At 46.0% G+C, this 20,293-nt stretch overlaps 2 protein-coding genes and 1 pseudogene across 3 annotated transcripts; all 3 read right to left on the bottom strand.

Moving 5' to 3' along the window:
- LOC8079900 (putative receptor protein kinase ZmPK1) lies at nt 4,664-7,339 on the bottom strand. The gene has a single exon (XM_021446583.1). The coding sequence runs from the start codon at nt 7,221-7,223 to the stop codon at nt 4,824-4,826; it is 2,400 nt and encodes a 799-aa protein (XP_021302258.1). The 5' UTR covers nt 7,224-7,339; the 3' UTR covers nt 4,664-4,823.
- On the bottom strand, nt 8,528-9,575 carry LOC110429629 (annotated as a pseudogene).
- On the bottom strand, nt 10,621-18,061 carry LOC8076300 (phytosulfokine receptor 1). 2 transcript variants are annotated; one of them, XM_021445844.1, is made up of 4 exons: nt 16,093-18,061; nt 12,328-13,010; nt 11,840-11,977; nt 10,621-11,168 (listed from the first exon to the last, which is right to left on the bottom strand). In XM_021445844.1, the coding sequence occupies exon 1, from the start codon at nt 17,979-17,981 to the stop codon at nt 16,119-16,121; it is 1,863 nt and encodes a 620-aa protein (XP_021301519.1). In that variant the 5' UTR covers nt 17,982-18,061; the 3' UTR covers nt 10,621-11,168; nt 11,840-11,977; nt 12,328-13,010; nt 16,093-16,118. The 2 variants fall into 2 exon arrangements, with proteins under 2 accessions (XP_021301519.1, XP_002441915.2); XM_002441870.2 differs by lacking the exon at nt 10,621-11,168 and having other exon boundaries at nt 11,681-11,977.

Here is a 20,293-nt window from a genome sequence, read left to right as displayed (position 1 = left end):
GCAATGTTCTTCAAGATGACAATGGTAACGGGTAGGCAATGTGTCCTCTTGAATGGTGCATAAAAAAAAAGGTTATTTTGGTATGCATACCTTACATACCATTCCTTTTCTTGTGAGCCATAAGGCCCAACGAATTGGTAAGGCTTCTGTCAACAGCTTCGAATGTTACTCCCCCCACCCCTTGCAAAACCTAGAGATTAGGTGCTCTAAGTATGAAAGTATATATGAAAGGATCAAGATGCCCAAGAGGGAGAGGGGGGGTGAATTGAGCTTCTCTAAAAATTTAAGCAACCTATAAGCTCCAATTCAACCTCTTGTGCCTAGTGTGACTAGAGAGCTACCGAATAAAAGTTTTGCAACCTAGTTCCAATCCTATTCTAGCATAGCAATTCTAGGAATGTAAAAGCTCAAAGTAATTGCACAAAGTAAATGCTAGAAAGTAAAGAAGGAGAGCAAGAAAGTGCTCGGCGATGTTTTGCCGAGGTATCGGAGAGTCGCCACTCTCCACTAGTCCTCGTTGGAGCACCCGCGCAAGGGTCTTGCTCCCCCTTGGTCCGCGCAAGGACCAAGTGCTCTCTACGGGCTGATTCTTTGACACTCCGTCGTGGTGAATCACCCACAACCGCTGACAAGCTTGACACGAGTCACCCACAAGAACTCCGGGCGGTCTTTGTGCCTCCAATCACCACCGAACCGTCTAGGTGATGGCGATCACCAAGAGTAACAAGCAAAGAACTCTCACTTGACCCAAACAAGTCACTAGAGAGTGGTGAATGCACACTTGACTCTTGGAATTCAACTAGAGAAGGATTCTCACAAGAAATCTCTCAAATCTCAATCCTCTCTAGACTCTTGCTTCTCTCTTGCACCACAAGGTGATTCTCAACTGATCAAATGGGCAAGAGACCTCCCATCGATGAGGTGGAGGAGTATAAATACTCCCCATCAAGTCCAAGGGCCGGCTAACCATTATACACTAAAAACGGGAGCACCGGACGCTGTTGATGTTGCACCAGACGCATTGCACCGAGCGTCCGGTGACACACAACGGCTAACTGTACTCTCTTCTGACAGAGCACCGGACGCTACCTCTGAGCGTCCAGTGACACCGTCCGGTGTGAGGGTAAACTTACACCCTACCTGGGTTTAGGACCGGACGCTACCCGGTGAGTCCGGTGTTAGCGTCGGATGCCTTAGTCAAATGCAGACCTCCCTGGGTTTAGGATCGGACGCACCCGGTGAGTCCGGTGCTAGCGTCCGGTGCCTAACCCTAGGCACTCAGTCACTCTGACTCGATTCAACCACACTGGATGCACTCACAAAGCGTCCGGTGCCTACTTAGGCACCCAAACTTCATCGAAACGCGATCATTCCAAAACAAAGTTTGTTCCTCTCGATCTAAAGACTATCTCTGAGCTGCCTAGTGCTAGGTTTACCAAGTGTGCACCACACCTAAACCTAAATTCTTGCCTAGGTCAAGCTACTCATTCAATGCCCCTCTTAATAGTACGGTCAAAGGAAAACAAAGTCCTCAACTACTCTAAGTGTCCTTCTTCACCATATGACACCTAGACCTAGTCTAGTCTTGATGATGTCCAACCATTCTTTAAAAACCGAAATGATTTCCACTATTAATTAGACATGAACGTCCATGTCCATCGAGTACCTATTACCATGACCTAACACTAATGACTTTGCCTCTGCAAAACACACGTTAGTCATAGTAATCAACATTGTCATTAATCACCGAAACTCATTAGGGGCCTAGATGCTTTTCAATATAAAACAACACGAAATAGGAATTTTCATAAATGTTCAAAGAAGAGATACTACGGTTTTCTCATGTCTACAAAAAGTAGCATGTTTTACTCTTGCTAAATTGTCCTTTCTGATGATATAAGCCCCTTTAGTTTTCAAAAGTGTTTTCATATTCCAATTTTCTTTATTAGTCACCGAGGATTGTTATTGACAAGGAATTTGAACATAGATTTGACAAAAGTCAGTTATTTGTGCAATCCCCAAATAAATGTGTCTCTTCCCTTATGTAAGATTGTAGTCATAAACCTAGAAACTAAGTGATATCATTTTAGCAATCTGTTACCCACCAAAGCTCTTCTAAAGGAGATGTTTAATGGTACAGTACCTAAAGTATTGGCCATTGTGGATAATATCGTACAGAAAAGGGAATTCATACTAAAAATTACACAATTGCAGGTTTCATCCCTCCATCTGCAATGGTGCAGGGCTTGCCATGAAGGGTGGGGATCAGGGGCTGGGATTACCCTAGAGATGGGAAGGTGCAACTACTCGCCTTAGAGATCGTCCAGCAACTATTCATGATGAGCTTCCACAAATGGCGAAGAGGGGCATACATTCAGCTTTGTTGTATCTTAATGTTCCAAGGTGTCTAGAGCAAATGGTTGTCCAAGAATGTAACTCTATTTTTTGAGTAAATAATATAGGCTCTCTTCTCTTGACAAAAAATTACTGGACCTTTTTCATTATGAATAGTTGCTTGGGAACATTTTCATACATCTGAGCATCTCTAGTAGTCCTCCAATGTATAGACATTGGGGTAGCTCAATATTATTTTGTGAATACTGAAAGATTCGCTACAAAAGCACCCTAATATATATTCCACCAATACACAAATAAAAGATAAGGCCTGTGTGTAGAGAAAAAGATGGCTGAAAAATGATGGTTATGATAGTCTATGTTATCGGGAGATACAACTCTCTCTTTATATATTTGAGGGAAGAGGTGGGAAATATTGGTGGACAAAAAAATAGTATTGGAAGACTACTGGAAAGTGAGGTAGGGAAATTGCTGAAGATGCTCTTCGGCTGCTCAAATCATGCCTGCTGACTTAGGTTGGGAATAAATGAAGTCCATGTGGTCGTATGGGCGCGAAATGACCCGCTCGTTGAGGGGGACCGACCTCAAATTTCTCGTGCCTCCTTGGTCGTGCAGGGACCTAATTAAGTCGACGATGGTCCAAACAAATTCTTACAATACTTAGCAATGAAACTTTAATTCTTCATCACCACTTGTTATCATTCCTTCATATTGTTTCAATTGGTTTCTTTGTAAACTTTGAACTTTAGAAAAATATTTGCCCTCCTCAATTCCACCTATATCATATAGACCACTAAAATCCCACCTATGTGCTTGCAATGGTACAAAAATTTGTTATCGCCTCACAAATTCTTTAAAAATTAAGGTGGGAAAAAAAACTATACTGGTCGACCCGGTCTCTCATGCATGAGTCAATAAAACCCATGCTTTATTATGGGTAAGTTTAGAGAACTCACATTTTTAAAATATCTCAAACCATTATAATTCTAAAAGACGGCTCATTGTCATTTTTTAAAATCTTTTGTTTTGAGCTCCTGCTACCTTGCTTCCTTTTTACAAGAACTCGACTTCTTTTGTTGTCGAAAAAAAAGAAAAAGAAGAAATGACTCGACTTCTTATTTCTGTGGACTCAAGTACCTAAAGCCTTCTAGTAGTTATACTGTTATAGGTCACTATCATCCGCACTATACAGCTCTGCAACGTCCCCACACACTAGTTAGTTGGTTTACAATGCATATCAGTCTTAATCAGAAAATAGTCAAATCGTACTTGTTTTTAGTTCAGGAGTTGTATCATCAGTATATTTAAATTTCAAAGTGCCTTTATTTAATATATGAAGTTGATTTTGCAGCTGCTGGCATACAACGAGAGAAATTAAATGGCAAAATATTACTATATTTTGAAAGTATTCTCATCATTTCCTACCAAAATATGGCCTACAATAATGGAAGGAGGTTGTTTTTGTACGAGAGAATGGACATGTATCTATCTCCTTTGGCCCAGGGCACTCCTAACCTAGAAACCATGTGGTGTGCCGCGTATGCTAATATGCATGGATCAGTTGTTTGCTCTGCTGCTTTATTTTAATCTAATATATATCCTCTCACTCCATCGGAGACTAATTATCTACTCAGATCCACTGAACCAACCCAAAACTTAGGGATTTCCAGTTGTTTAAGTCAAACCATAGTAAGTTTAACTAAGTTTATGAAAAACAATATTGTTTAAGATATCAAATAAACTTCCTTATTATATAGATTATAAAATGTTTTTTTTATGATTTACCTTGATCTACGATGTGGTAGCCATCGATCTCGATTTGAGACTGTCTCTAAAGCAGCTAAGCTAATAAAGGCACTAAAAAAACTATGTCCTAGCGAAATTTACCTCTCAACTAGAGCTGTCGGATATTCTGTACATGAAAGCAGAAAGGACATGTTCATATTGCAAGATCCTTTTTCCCAGATCATCCATTAGGAAAAGCTAAAGCATGTTTGCTCCAGCTCCCCTAGAAAACTAGTATTTGACAACTGACTATTGTGAATAACAGGGCTTAGAGGTCATCAACAAAAAGGCTCCAAGGTTTTTGTTTGGTCACTACTTCATTCAAAGAAGACAGAGGATAAAAGTAACAGAAAAATCATCCAACCAAGACAACTCTGAACAGAATGACAAAGCAATATTTAGTCAACCGAAGATAAAGATGCTAACAGATCAAGTAACTCACTACAAAAGCAACTGTAAGAGAGGCAGCAACATCTTCAAAGTTCAAAGAACATGCAACTCAGTGCCAGAGTGATGCTTCAAAGTTTGAAGGGGTGTTACACCAAATTAGTCATCCACCAAACCAATCGACTTTACACCCATGTAAGAAAAAAAAGTGGAATGCAAAACTACACAACTTACTTAAGTGGAAGAGAATAGTTAAATACTAAGAGGATAGTGTACTTAGAGCATTGCCAGATTCATTATCTGCAGAGGAACTTCTGCAGTACATTACTCATGCTCGGTCTTTGGTTTTTGTCATGTTCCAAACACAGAGCAGCCACCTCAAGCATCAGTAACACCTCTGAACGCACGAAATCGCCATTCAATCTAGGATCCACAAGGTCATCGATCCAATTTCCATCGCTAGTTTTCATGTTTTCTCCAATCGTCGATAGCAGTTGCTTCAATGCAGACTCTGCATCCCCAGAGCCATTTGTCGGTAATTCAAACACCCGAAGGCCCATCACCAGCTCCAGAAGCACAACTCCGAAGCTGTAGACATCCACCTTCGCAGTCACAGGAGCGCTTGACACCCATTCTGGAGCCATGTAGCCTCTAGTTCCTCGAACCTTGGACATGTCAGAATCAGATGCATCTCTTTGCAGCAGCTTTGCGAACCCAAAGTCACTGATCTTGGGCTCAAACTCCTCGTCCACAAGTATGTTCTCAGGCTTCACGTCGCAGTGGATGATCCAGTCCATACACTCATGGTGAAGGTAGGCTAATCCCTTAGCCACTCCGACTGCAATCTTGTACCTCTGAGGCCATTGCAGTAGTAATCCCTTGCTACCGAACAAGAACATGGCCAGTGAACCATTCTCCACAAATTCATAGACCAGCAGCCGGTGGGTACCCTCTGAACATACACCCATTACTCTCACCAGATTCATGTGGTAGATCCTCCCAATCACGCTCACCTCTGTCTCAAACTCTGCTTCGCCTCCCGTCATGTCTATGAGCCTCTTGACAGCAACTACACGATTGTCCTGCAGAATGCCCTTGTACACAGTCCCATGTCGGCCACGGCCAAGCTCATCCATGAAATTGTTAGTAGCCTTCTGCAATTCCTTGTAGGTGAAACTACGGAAATGATCTGCTACCACCCGGAAACCTTCCTCATCCTCCGCTGCCCATATTGCCAAGCGTGCTGACTGTTTTCTTGTCATGAACCACCAACCAACAGCAATGAAACAGAGCTCAACAAGAAAGAATGCAGCTAGGAACGAATAGAAGTAGTACCATGTCGTACCCTTTTCATCACCTCTGCTGGCAGCATAATGGAATGTATGTGTTCTTGATGCATTGCAAACATGACCATGAGCAAAGTCAGAGGCATTTGCCTGTGAGTGAGACTGAAAGCTCTCAGGAACCTTGATGTATGCAACACCAGGGTACCCTGGAGTTGTCTTGCCGTTGAAGAGACCAGATTTTAAGTAGCACCCATGTGGATGTGGATGAAATTTGTACACGAATGCTACACAGGAGCAACTCTCCAAGCACAATTCCCTGCAAGTGTCCAGGGATGCAGACATGACAAAGTCCGTATCAGAGCCCCAGAAGTCTGTCCAAGGAATGCTCACGAAGCCCATCTGCTGAACACCTTTTCCACAGGTGATTTTGAACTGTGGCTTGCAGCCTTTGCTCCAATCATTTGGATCAACGACTACATAACCACGAGGACAAGTGCAGGCCGCTGCTCGTGTGTAAACACATATTCCATTCCAACCACATAGGCCATGAATGTCACAGAGCTGGGAGAAAGCCATCCAAGAGATGTACCAGCTTCCATCTGGCTCATTCAGGCTGTAAAGCCTAAGATTTCCATCATGGTCTAGTGTCAGCCTCCTCTTAATCTCCAAACCCCAATCAGAAGCAACAAAGCTCGTGTTGTCACTAGCTTCAAATTGCCCAAGCTTATCAAGAACACCTCTCCTGCTGCTGTTATACAAGATCCTTTTGTTCGACCAGCTATTTTGGTCTGGGTTAGGCCAGTAGAGGTTGGAAATGTCTAGCCCATCATAAGAAAGTGACAAAATGTACCGTTCATCAAAGCCCAATGTGTAATAACTTGACTGGTGTAAGGGATTGGTTGATACCAGCTTTGTCGTGGCCGTTAGTGGCTGACCTGGTAGCAGAGTGTTGGTCGGATGGTTGAAGCTTTGCCACAGGATGTTGCCTCCTTGATCCACCATCACAAGGTTCCCGGTGTCCATGAGCTCCACACGATCAACCTTGGCAGATCTTATTCTGACTTCCCACACAACCGTACCATCATAGTCTTTGAGAACCATGCTGCCATCCTTCAGTGTAACCTTTGATCCACTCCCATGCACTGGGCGGTCTCGGTTCGCAGTCCAGGCGATGGTCCTGTCAGCTGCATTGGTGAACCAGATTGACAAGGTGAAGGCAGTGGATGAGAGATTGTATAAGCCAAATGAGAAGGAGCCATCCGGTGATCTTATGACATCTGAGGGTTGCTTCACGGAGAGGGAAGATCCCTTATGAAGGTAAGTGGCATGAGCAATCTCTGCTACTCTTTCATCTAAAAGGGAACATATCAAAAGGAATGTAAGGTGTAGTATCAAAAACGGATTCACCATGATACACGGTATGCACAAACGATACCAGGGTAAAGAGGACCAGTGCTGCTACTGATCAGATAGAGGGAGGAGAGGAGTAGCTTAGATGCATGCTGGTTCTTGGTGCTCCCATGGTTGTGCCAGTATGGCAGTATACTGACCATGTTGCAGACTTGCAGTTAAACAACTCATCAAGCACATGATGGAAGCGTGGCTTATGTTCCTAATTTAAAACTATGACATATCAGTTGAACTGACTTGGAAGTTGGTGAGAACAAGTTTTTTCTATACGTGGCCGACACTCTGAACTGTATTTCTCCTATTCAACTGCCTCAATCTCCATATGATTGATTTTACACATCTACGTCGTAACTATTTTTTAATTCCAACAGCCTGTCAATCTAACAAGGTACTGAAATTTCATGCTAAGGGTTGTCAGTTCTTCATCTATTGTTTAAGAATCTAATAAAATTATTATTACAGCACAAACACGTTCTGTGTCACTGTGACAGTACTATAATAGTAAAATGTTTTGATTTCATGGGGAATATTACATACATATAGAGAAAAAAATTAGAGACTACATTTTTGGGTTATCTATATTGACAGTAATAAGAATCATTTTTTTTCTTTGGGTGGGGTGGGGGTGGGGGGGGGGGTATCCCAAGCAGCATGCCAAGAGACAAGGCAGCACGCTGGGGTAGTCCCCAGGCGGCACGCAGGAAAGACATTCACCTAACATATTAATTCCAAGAGTTTCTTTTATTATTTGGGACTATTTCTTTGAACCCTTAGGGCAGTCTTAATGTGACATTATGACGATTTCTATCTCTATTAAATAAGATGCCACCTAAGTAAAATAACTGAAATGGCAGACTAATTAATGAGAAAAGAGAGTCAAAACTGAAGAAATCGTTTCTTCGGAGGGAAACGACGTCTTCGCTCGGAACGATGCACTAAGAAGCGATGGATTTGCCATTGGGAAGAAACTAGCAGTTTCGAGCTGGGTGGCTCGCATGTGCTCGCCGCGGCGGCCACGCCTGCCTGCACCAGTCGCGCTATCGCTCTCGCCCACGTCAACCGCGTTGCCGCCGTGTGCGCTCGCCGGACGGCTGCTGCGTGCGCTTGCTGTCATCGATGCTCGTCTGCGCCCGCCCAACGGCCGCACCATTGCGGCAGTTTATGGATGAAATCGAGCTCAAAATGCAAAGTTTGAGGATTGAAATGGTCATCTTCATAATTCTGGGATGAAATTGAGCCTAAAAATAGAATCTGAAGACTAAAACGGCCATTTTAAAAGTTTAGGGGTGAAACTGAGCCTTGAGTAATAGTTTAGGACCAATATGGCTATTCTGCCTTATTTATTTATTTATTTATTTATTACAGGAATGGAACTGAAACTTCTGCACTATATCGTCCATGCTTGGTCTCTGGCTCCTCTCTTTCTCCAAGCACATGGAAGCTACTCCAGCATCAACAGAACTTCTGAGTGCACGATGTTGCCATTCAGTTTAGGATCCACAAAGTGAGTAATCCATGACAGGTCACCGTATTTCAGCTTCTCTCTGATTGTCCATACTAACTATCTCATAGCAACCTCTGCATCACTGTACCAGTTGCTGCCAACTCAGATGCTCTTCGCCCTATGACTGATTCTAGAAGCACCACTGCATAGCTATACACATCCACCTTTTCATTTATGGGAATGTTGGAGGCCTATTCTGGAGCAGCATAGCCTCTGGTCCGAGTCCGACGAACCTTTGACATGTTTGGATCAGTTTGATCTCTCTGTAGCAGCTTTGCAGCCCCAAAGTCACTAATCTTGGGCTCAAAATCCTGGTCCAGGAGTATGTTCTCAGGTTTAGGGTCACAGTGGACGATCTAATCCAAGCACTCGTGGTGAAGGTAGGTCAACCCTTTGGCCACACCAACAGCTATCTTGTACCTCTGATCCCATTGTAGTAGTCCCTGGCAGGGGCGGAGCCAGGATTTGGACATAGGGGGGCTGTGCAACCAAGAACAATCATGTGTGTCAAAATATTACATGACAAAGATGTACATAGCACCAAAATAAACGTTTGCGTTGCGATGCAAAAAAAGCAGAAAAACTAACAAAAATAAAAGAGAAATTTAACTAGTCTCAGGCCTCTAACCTTCACTTGATCATTCTATTTCTTTGTCCAGAAAAAGAATCACAATAAAAACAAGTAGTTAAACGGGGGCAAAATTAATTAGTACTAGATCCTAACATCAAATGACAAACATTCAGTTACATATCGTTTAGTCTTAGACAAAACGATCACTTAAACAGGTAAAATGGTCATTTAAATAGAAGGTTAAACAGAAACATCATATCACTGTTAGTGTTTAAAAGTTGAGTACAACGGGCTAAATGACCGTTTAGAGTTTAGACCAATAATGATACAAACATAGGAGATAAGAAAGATAATAGGAAGACTAATGCTAAATAATATAGATCCCATTGTTGGAGATCAATTCAGAAGGATTAAACAAGAAAAATGTTGTTTTTCAATTAACTAGCTAATTAGAGTGTGTGGTAGGGGACAAATTGATATTTGATAGGCAATAATAAAAATAAAAGATATGAAGAAAATATTAGAAAGATCTATATTCTATTTGTATAAGAAACTATTAGAGATTAATATGAAATAAGAATAAAAATCTTAGTACAGATAATATCGTTAACTAGCTAATTAGATAATTAAACATCTAATCTATGAGGTGTATTAAGGGAGTTATGGGAAGGTTGGGGGGTGCCAGGCCCCCCTCAGCCCCCCCTTCCCTCCGCCACTGGTCCCTGGTTGCCAAACAAGAACATTGCCAGTGATCCATTCTCGACTGAACATACACCCCTTATTCTCACCAGATTCATATGGTAGATTTGTCCAATCACACTGACCACTGTCTGGAACTCATCTTTTTATCGAAACCATGCTGGGCGTGTTTAGAAGTTAGAGTTTTACATACACCGCTAACACATCAAGCGAGGTGCCCTAGGATAAGCGTGAAACACATTACAGAGGTCACCGGCTTTAACGGTGGTGCTTAGGGTGGTCACCGGCTAAGCGCCACTGTAACTAAGTTATACGTGATTACGAAACTTTTATCATAGTTCAAGCATACAATAATGAGCCCACCATAAAAATTTTACCACAATTGAACCATAGAAACTACATATATGAATTTCCTTATTAATTACAGAAAAATATAGATTTAAAGCTACAACAAAAATTTTGTACTAAAATATACCATATTATATATTCATTGTGTACATCTACTCATTAGAAGTCCAACAAAATTGAATTTTTTATTTTATGATTTTTCTGTGATTTATTACGATTTTCAAAGATTTAGCAAAAATAAATAAAAAAGAAAAAGACAAAACCACCCTCTAAAACCACTCGAGGAGGTTATTTGACCGGTTTTGAAAGTTCAGGGAGTAAAATATCCGATTTTATAGTTTTGGGGATAAAGTATTACACCCTAGATAGTTTGGGGGTTATGTAGACTTTTTTCCGTGGAGGCTGTCACTGGTTGTGTCGGCAGCAACATGTTAGTTGGATGGTCAAAGCTCTGCCAGAGGATGTTGCCACCTTGATCCTTCATAACAAGGTTCCCAGAATCCATGAGCTCAGCATAATCTACTCCTTTGGACCTTGTGTTAGTTTGCCACACAACTGTGCCGTCATAATCCATTAAAACCATGGTACCATCCTTGTTCAGCCTGACCATGCACATGGTGGTTGGGATTTGCACCCCAAGCAATGGTTCTATCAGCTGAAGTGGTAAACCAGATGGATATGGTGAAGGCAGTAGAGGAAAGATTGTAGAAAACAAATGAGAAGGTGTCATCCGGTGATTGTATGATATCAAAAGCACGACTAACAGAGAGGGAGGAGCCTTTCTTCATGTAACTTGTATGAGCTAACCCGCCTGCGGTATTAGCTGTAATGGCAAGAGAAAAAAGGAATGCAAGGATTAGCATTAAGCTAGAAGTAGTCATGAGAGGCATTAGCATCATTGGAGGAGAGGAATCGCAGTTATATATGGTATTAGAGGTCCGACAGCTGTGTTATTATGTCTAGCGTGTTGCAGTTAAACAATACAAAGCCCTGCTGCCCTGGCTATGAGAATTGGTAGTTTAATCAAAGATGATAACTGAATTAACTGACATTGGTTGAAAGGTCAAACACGGTTCAAGAAAAATGAAGTTTTTCTTCAGCATGGATAATATTCCTTGATTCAACATACTCCTGGCTTAGTTTTGCTTCATTTAGCTTATCTGTAGCAATCAATTAGCATTATTTGATTTGACATTTTCCATGTATGCTAAGGTGGACAACTTTTTAGTTTTTTAGGTGAGAATTGGAGGGATGATATAGCCCACATAGTATTTTCAACCAACAGTTAAAACATGTTATATCTGAAGGTAACAGACAATAAATAAGAAAAAAAGGTAAGAGCAATAGAATAGAGAGCTGTATCCTACACAAATATACCATTCACTCATTTAGGGAATATATTTGCACCGATGCATAAGAAAAAAGGCCTGTACACTTCATGTAGGATTTTATGTGGTTGTGTTTCAAATGCATCTTACGAGGATCATTATTCACCTGGAAACCTTGCATCCCCTTTGGGCATTTCCCTTTTAGGTGCCTTTGGTGGACACTCGCGGTAAATCTCAAGGCAAAGCCATTGCACCTCATTAATCATTATCCGCAGCTACAATTATTCTTCAAATGAAGACACTCCTGCAAGGTGAAAGAAAAAGAAACCATGAACTCCTCTTTGAACATGGCAACAACACAAGAAACAAACCTTATTTTAGACACCCTAAAGAGTCAAGACATTATTAATCACAGCGTCAAATGTGACGCTGATGCAAGTTCCATGAGTTTTTTTTATTATGGACAGCAGTGGCTTGAGATAAGTTAGAATAGTTTTTCAGGTAGTATGAGTGCAACATGAAAGACCAACATAGGTCATAGGTGCAGACAACAGCAGGCAAGGGCAAGATAACAGTGGCGATGTTGACACTGACTGAAGGCGTGGAATTAACAAAGTGGAGATCTCTAGATACGCTTGAATTCAAACGTCTGACCTGCACCAAGAGAGGTTAATATGTGCAGGGCAAATTCAGAACCTCCACGTGTACTTCATCGCTGCAACTTGCTTCAGGAATCGAACCATCCGAACAGTCGAATGCTGAAAAGAAAACCAAAGAAACGCCAACGAAGAAGATGGAAAGCCAACAGGACGCAATGTAAACCGAACTGCAATTTGTTCGGAATAGATATACGCTGATGAGCGCTTACTTGATCAGTCGGATGTTAATTGAGCACCAATCTCTACAAGTGCGGCGGGGGAGGAGGAGGTTGGGTCGCGCGGCCGGGCAGCCGGACGGCGGGAGGGCGAGGGCGGCGTCGCTTTGTGGCTCATCCGTGTGAGTGAGAGGGCGCGGACCTCGCCCACCGCCGTGCCTCTGGGCTCCTCGACCTGACCTAAGAGAGCTGCGGCGGTGTCAGTGGTTTGCGGCCATTTGGTGAGTTGAGAGTTGAGACCTCTCGCTCGACGACGGTGCGGCGGCGGGGCCGCCGTGGAGCGGACGTGGCCATGGCGAGTCGACGACGGCGCGAAATGGGGCCGTTCCGATAAGTCAGCCCGGCCCAAATGAAGATGCCGCCGGTTACCCAGCCCTTACTCTCGTGCCGTATCAACGAGACTCGAGATGCTTCTTGGTTTGGTACCCCTACCGCCCAAGACCAAGGCTTCGTTTAGCTGATCCTAAAATCCAAAAAAATTTCAAGATTTTTTATCAAATTAAATCTTATGGTATATATATGCAGTATTAAATATAGATAAAAAAATAACTAACTGTACAGTTTATTTATAACTTATAAGATGAATCTTTTAAGCCTAATTAGCCCATGATCGGAGGATAATTGCCAACTACAAACGAAAATACTACAGTATTAAAGTTTTTTTTAGCTCTAAACTAAACCTGAGATATGCACTTTTGTTTTGGGCCCTGCTAGACTGAGCCACCAATTAAGAAAGGAAATTCATTTTTTTTCTATATCTTTGGAAAAAAGAGGGCTGAAGAAGAAAAACAGCTGTAACAGACTCTCTTTTAAATTCTAGTATTTTCCTAGTTGTTTTCTAATTGATGAGATGAGAAACTTCTCTCATAATCCCTCAAAGAAGGGGAGAGCATTCCATCCCCTCTCTCTTTCCCTCTCACGCGCAACCACACACTAGATATGTAACAATGGCCATATCATCGCTGCTCCTCCGGCGGCCAAGCGTTTGAGCAACAAGTTGATGTGGCGCTCCTCCGGTGGTTGAGCGTGTGAGCACTTGAGTCGCCATGCGCCATGCTTTGGGTGGTCGAGAGCAGGGGCGAGTGGTCCGCCACGACCGAACGCTTGAGCAAGCAGGTGGTGGCACCACTACTCCTAGCGATCGAGCGCAAAGGCAAGTGGACGTCAACTCGCTCGCAATGAAGCAAAGGCCAAGGGCGAGAAGTTTTACGGGCCCGCGAAGAAGAATGTGCACCACCACCATAATGCTACAGGGTACACCGACACTCCTAAGAAACTTCTAAGTACATATATTTAGGGAATTTTCATATTCCTATCGTTTCATGTTTCCCTTGAGCACAACTTGTTCCATGTTGACTCATTTAACTTTCTTTCCCTTGTAGATTCATTCCGTCTCAAGTAAACTGGTGGATGTGTACCCCAAAAAGCTTCATTTACCATTTAGGGCCAATAAGCTAACCTCTTATTCACTACAACTGACTAACACGATGGATGACATAACCATGTTGGTAATGACAAAAGTGCCCAAAGAGATACATGGCAAAGATGCCACTCTGTTGCATTGTGCCGCCAAAGTGCATCTACACACCAATAGTGACAAGTAGCGATCAGAAGAAGAGATCTTTGCTGAGTAGGGGCAGATCTAGTGTTGGGGGGCTGAAGCCTCCTACCGTCGCTGATCCCATGATGTCCCCTAAAAGCCCTCTAAGAATTTTTTTTCATGGTTGCTTTGTGGGGGGGAGGGGACTAGAAGTTGAAGATGAACTTTCATCTTAGATCCGTCACTGCGTGAAGCAAGAACCGAGCGCATGCAAGGGCGAGCAAGCCACTGTCGTGCAGTTCCTCCAATTGAGCACAACATTGCTTTAGACACCCGAGTGAAAAAGGGTCGAGCAGGTTGTCGTACCATCATTCCAAATGTGCAGGTGAATGCCATCGATGCAATGATCGTGCGCCGAGAAGATCCAAAGAGCAAAGGGTGAAAGATATATTTTTTCAACTAGTGTGGGTCCTATGGATAAAGGTGATGAGAATTACTCAACCTGTGGGAGCACATCACCCCTATAATAAAAAATTGTGTTTTCTTGGTCTCATTGAACCCAATATAAGATATATTTTGTCAACCCAGTGAAGATGCTCTTAGGCTATGTATGAATGCATAGGGATAATTATTAGGTGTAGCCTTTCCAAACAAAGGATAATAGATGGACTAAGAGCATATTTAGAATCTTTGCTAGGCATTGTATTACCTTGCTAAGCTACAAGTTAAAACAAGCCAGATGTTTGTATTCTCAGCTCGCTTACCTCAGGCTCCATATTGGGAGATTTTTTTCTTGCTGAAGTGAACTAGAAGGTTTGGCTTGCCTAGCTAAGTGAGGCTAGCTCGCTAGGAAACCAAAGCGAGTTCTGATTGTTTAGTCAAGCTCCCAACTAGTTATTGGTCAACTGGCCATCTCTAAGAGCATCTCCAGCAATACTATCTAAATGTCTATTTAGATAGCCACCTATTTTTATACTACCCATATTTCGCTTCCAACTCCAGCAGTACTACCTAAATCAGGCTACCCAAATCTATCTTAGCAGAGAATGAACATATGGGTCCCATATGTCATTCTCTTAGTGTTCTTCCCATAGTCACACAGAGCAGACGGTGCTAGAGACGGCCACCGCGCTAGGGATGTAGGGTAGGCCACCGAGCCAACCAGGCCATGTCGGGGCAGGCCACCATGCTGAGAAGCCGCGTTCGCGCCCGTGCTGGGGCAGACTGCCAACATCGGGGATGACCACCATGATGGCAAGCAAGGCAGGCCATCGCGCTGCCCATGACACGTCGGGGCTGGCCGTCGGCGTCGAGGGCGGCCGCCGTGCTAGGGAGCCACGCGTGGGGAAGTGCCGCTGGGAGCCGCATCGAGGATGGCCGCCATGCTGGGGAGCCACACACGGGAAGGTGCTGGTGGGGAGCCGCGTCGGGAAGGCACCATGGATGCCTGTCGCGTCGTCAGGGAGCGTCGGTGGGGTGTGCTCGTGGCTAGGAATGGCCAGATCTGGTCGCCACCATACTCGACACAATGACAAAGCTAGGAGAAGAAACAGCAGAGGGGGGAGGAAGTTGTGTGCGGGCACACATGGGGAGAGAAAATAACCGAGCAGATTTTTGGGTAGTCTCTCTAGCCCAACATGAATGGGCAGTGGGAGGGGGGATTTGGGTAGCCAACAAATTTGTTGGGTCGTAGTCTGCTGGAATTGATTTTCTTACCCCCACTACCTAATCTGGAGATGCTCTAACTAGTTGTTAGTCAGCCAACTAGCCAACTTCAATTAGGCTTTTCTAGATAGTTGGCTAAGTCATGGTAAAAACTAAAGATGTGTTTGCTGTGAATCTTTTGCAGCCGTTGTTTTTTTTTGTTGGCAGTACAAAGACACAAATCACTGTGCGTGGAAATAGTGCAACCGGTGCAGCCATTGCCGTTGCCAATAAGATAAGTCGAACATGTCCTATATATGTAATGCCAAAATATCTTATAATTAATTTGGAACAAGATTACCTTTTTAATTTCTAATAAGAGTAGGCTCAATGAACGGAGGGTTTGGTACTCTTTGACACAACCACATGAACAAACAAGGTGGCACAGAGACCGGAGATCATCCCGAGCATAAACGGCATCCCAAAAATGTCGATGGTAGCCATCAGGAAATGCCCGTCGTGCTCCGGCATTCGTACGGTTCCGCCACAGTACCTGCCGTGGAGGTGGAGGTCAGGGTTGCCGGCGAAACTGGAGCACGGGAACGTGGAGAACTGGCCGGCGTCGGGGATGAAGCCTCGCAGCCGGTTGTGGGAGACGTCGAAGCAGGACAGGAAGGTCAGGCCCGTCAGCGACGGCGGTATCTCCCCGGCGAGCTCGTTGTACGACAGGTCCAGTGTCTGCAGGTTCCTCAGGGAAGCGAACGTAGCCGGGATTCGCCCGGACAGCGCGTTCCAGCTCAGGTTCAGCAGGTTGAGCGCCACGAGGTCGCCGAGCTCCGGCGGGATCACGCCGGCGAGGCGGTTCCGGCTCAGGTCTAGCGACGGCGGGATGTAGCGGTCGTACCAGAGCTGGCCGCGCTCCACGTGCCAATCGTACAGCCGCACGCCGTAGTCGGACATGGACAGCCGCACGCGCGCCGAGGCATTGCCACCGCCGGCGAGAGATCTGAGCCGCGTCAGGGAGCGCGGGATCTCCCCCGTCAGCGCGTTGCTGGAGAGGTCTATCCTGTAGACCGCTTCGAAGCCGCCGAGCCATGGCGGGATCCGGCCGGTCAGGTTGTTCCAGGACAGGTCCAGCACGCTGAGGCGAGCGCTGGTGCGCAGCCACGGCGGCACGGCGCCGTGGAGCGCGCAGTTGGCGATCCCGAGCAGGCGGAGACTCGGGAACCCGCGGATGCCAGCGGCGGCGCCGGGCATCTCCTCGCCTTTGAAATTGGTGGTGAGGATGAGGACGGCGAGGCGCGGGCACTCCTGGAGCACCCGGAGCGCCTGCGCAACGCCGGAGATGCTGTTGTCGCCGACGTCGAAGAAGGTCAGCGCCCGGAGCCGCCGGAAGGAGGACGGCACCGGCCCCGAGAGGCTGTGCCGGCGAAGGTTCACCACCCTTAGCTCCCGGCAGCGCGAGAGGCTCGCGGGGAGACGGCCGTGGAAGCGGTTCCAGCCGAGGTGCAGGGCGCCAAGCCTCGTCAGGCGTGAAAAGTTGGTGGAGCCGAGCGTGCCGTGGAGGGAGTTGTTCGCCATGTTCAGGTACTCGAGCTCCGAGCACGACGACAGTGACGACCCCGGCAGGACGCCGGTGAGCTGGTTGGACTCGGCCGAGAACTTGCGCAGCAGCGGAAGCCCTTGGAACACGTCAGGCCGCAGGCTCGTCAGGCCGTTGAAGGAGACATCGAGGTGCTTGATCCCCGAGGTGCTGCCAGCAGAAGACGACGGTCCGGATCCGGCCCCAGACAGCACGCCGCTGAGGTCGTTTCGGCTGAGGTCCAGCACCCGCAGCCGCGGCATGCGCAGTAGCTCCGGCGGGACGGCGCCGTGGAACGAGTTCCCGGAGAGGTTGAGGACGCGCAGCCTGTCCAGGCGATCCAGCGAGCTCGGCAAGGAGCCGGTAACGCCCAGGCCGGCGAGGTCCAGGTTGACAACCCGGAGCTGCTGGTAAGCTCCGAAGAACCCGACGAACCGGCGACAACGGACACCGGTCCACCGGCAACAGTCGCCGTCGGAGTAGTTCTCGGCGCCTGGCCATGGGTTGGTCTGTGCGTCGAGATTGGTAGAGAAGCTCGTGAGTGCAATCCTGTCACTCGGAGCGCAGCCGGAGACGCCATGCGGGAGGAGTTGGCACATCAAGGACAAGAAGACGATGAAGCTGGTTGTCAGGAAAGCTTGAGAGAGCTCACTGACGACACGAAGCATTGGACTCTTACACTGTAAGTTTCAGTTTGAGAAGTTTAATCATCATGCAAAATGATTATTATACAGGGAGAGGAGTTATCCGGGGGTCAATTCACCACGAGGTGAAATGGATACTGACAGGATATGTCATTGATCTGAGACCCAGTCCATAGATGTCAGCCACAAAGACTTCAGAGTTCAGAACAGTCCAGGATGAGTAGAATAGTTATCAGGAGTGCTACGTACGAAGACTTCAGAGTGAAACTGGGCCATAGAAAATTAATTCATACCCGTGCTCGGTCTTGTTTGACAATATCTCTGATTGATTTGGAAAATAATTGTCATGGCACAGCAAGCGATTGGTGGCTAAGACATATACATGGTCAAACGGGCTGCCTGGCCCGGCACGCCACGAGCCCGGTGAGAATATGGCTTGTAAACATCGGGCTAGGCACAGTATGCCATGCCGATTAGGTGGCCACGGCCCACGGGCTTCGCCTTTGGCCTAGACATGACACGTCATGGGCTTTCCCGTGCCAAGCTAGCTTAATGAGACTAGAAGCCTTAGAGGCTAGGATGGCCCGAGGCTCGATTACTAGGCGACAACAAAGACAGAGGAGCCACACGGGGTAGAGAAGAGTAGACTCTGACAGTTGTCGCAGAGAGGAGCCGATGTCCCGCCGATGGGAGGAAGGGGAATTGTGGGCGCTCATTGGGTCAGGAGCTGGGGAAAAAGAGGACCGACAATGTGGTTGGCAAAGAAGAGGACGGATCCTTAGAGCATCTCCAAAGAGACATTCTAAATTCCATGTTTCACATCTTCATTTACGATAATGATATTCCATGATATTCATATCCAATAGTAGGAAGAAAATCATCTCATGGAGATTGAAAAAATTGAAAATTTGTCGTGGAGCATCTCATAGATACTACATGGATAACAAAATGCAACAAAAACCATCTCATGGATACTATGTGAAGCATAAAAAATACATCATGGAAAATCACATGAATATTGAATACTATGTAGAAAAAAAACCAAAATATGGCAAGCAACTTCTAATGGGTAGTATGTGAACAATCGAAAATACATCGTAACATTCTATCGATATTACATACACATCTCACGGATACTATTGAAACATTACAAAATACGCAATGTATAAGAGTATAAATAAGGAAAATAACTGTTGGGTACCATAAAAAGGGATACCCAAATCAGAGCAATACAAAACGCAAAAAACATACTAACCACAATCATCAGGGTACGGGCCCCAGTTCATTCAACTCGCCCGACCCCCCAGGACCTCGGACGACAAGTTCCGACTCGCCCGACCCCTCAGGGCCTCGGACGCAAGTTCCGACTCGCCCGACCCCTCAGGGCCTCGGACGACAAGTTCCGACTCGCCCGACCCCTCAGGGCCTCGGACGACAAGTTCCGACTCGCCCGACCCCTCAGGGCCTCGGACGACAAGTTCTGTCTCGCCCGACCCCTTCCAGGCTCGGGCACCAGACCCCACTCCACCTGGGCAGCGAGACTTCCACCACACGGCGCCCGTACCCACGACATGACAGACGCGATGTCTCCCATACCGCAGCAGGGCAGGGCGACGACTGTTCCAACCACCCTGGGCACTGCAGCATCACCTTTTTCACTGTGTGCTCTTACCTCTTTCACTGTGGCGTACAGCCTCACAGTAGAAAGGGAATGGGGGAGGTTAATCAGCACCACTATTTGACGTCTCTTCCCACTGTTGACGCGACATGCAGCAGCACCGGTGATCCGACCCCCACGACTCCTACAGGGCTCGGTGAACCTCCACAGGAGTGACCATCCCTCAAGGACAAGACGTACAGGCTTCAACAGGGTTGGGGCTGTAACTCTTCCACTCAGGGAAATTTACCCATGTAAATCCCTGTCTCCCCTTGAGGTTATAAAAGGGGAGCCAGGGCTCATAGCTAGGATCAGGTCTTCACACACATACGCCTAACACACTCTTCGCCAGAGCAACAACCAGCACTCTGTCCACCACAAAGCCGAGACCTGGGACTCAGCCCTCTCTCGCAACCTGCTTGTACCCCCTACTACAAGCACCTTTGGGTGCAAGGTTATACAGAACCCCCGATCGCACTGGACGTAGGGCATTCTTGGCCCGAACCAGTATAAACCCTCTGTGTCTCACTTGCATCGCCATCCAAGTTTGGACAGTCACACAGACTTATATTTGTTAGTGCCTAGACCACGAGTCTAGACGCCGACAGTTGGCGCGCCAGGTAGGGGCCTTCTACGTGACGCTCGCCTGTCCCTACTGGGAAGGCTTGGATGGCAGACG

The sequence above is a fragment of the Sorghum bicolor genome, chromosome 8, assembly GCF_000003195.3.
Source record: "Sorghum bicolor cultivar BTx623 chromosome 8, Sorghum_bicolor_NCBIv3, whole genome shotgun sequence".
NCBI classification, from domain to species: Eukaryota; Viridiplantae; Streptophyta; class Magnoliopsida; order Poales; family Poaceae; genus Sorghum; species Sorghum bicolor.
Note: the sequence above shows the minus strand (reverse complement) of the source record. Positions and strands in the feature narration are given on the sequence as shown.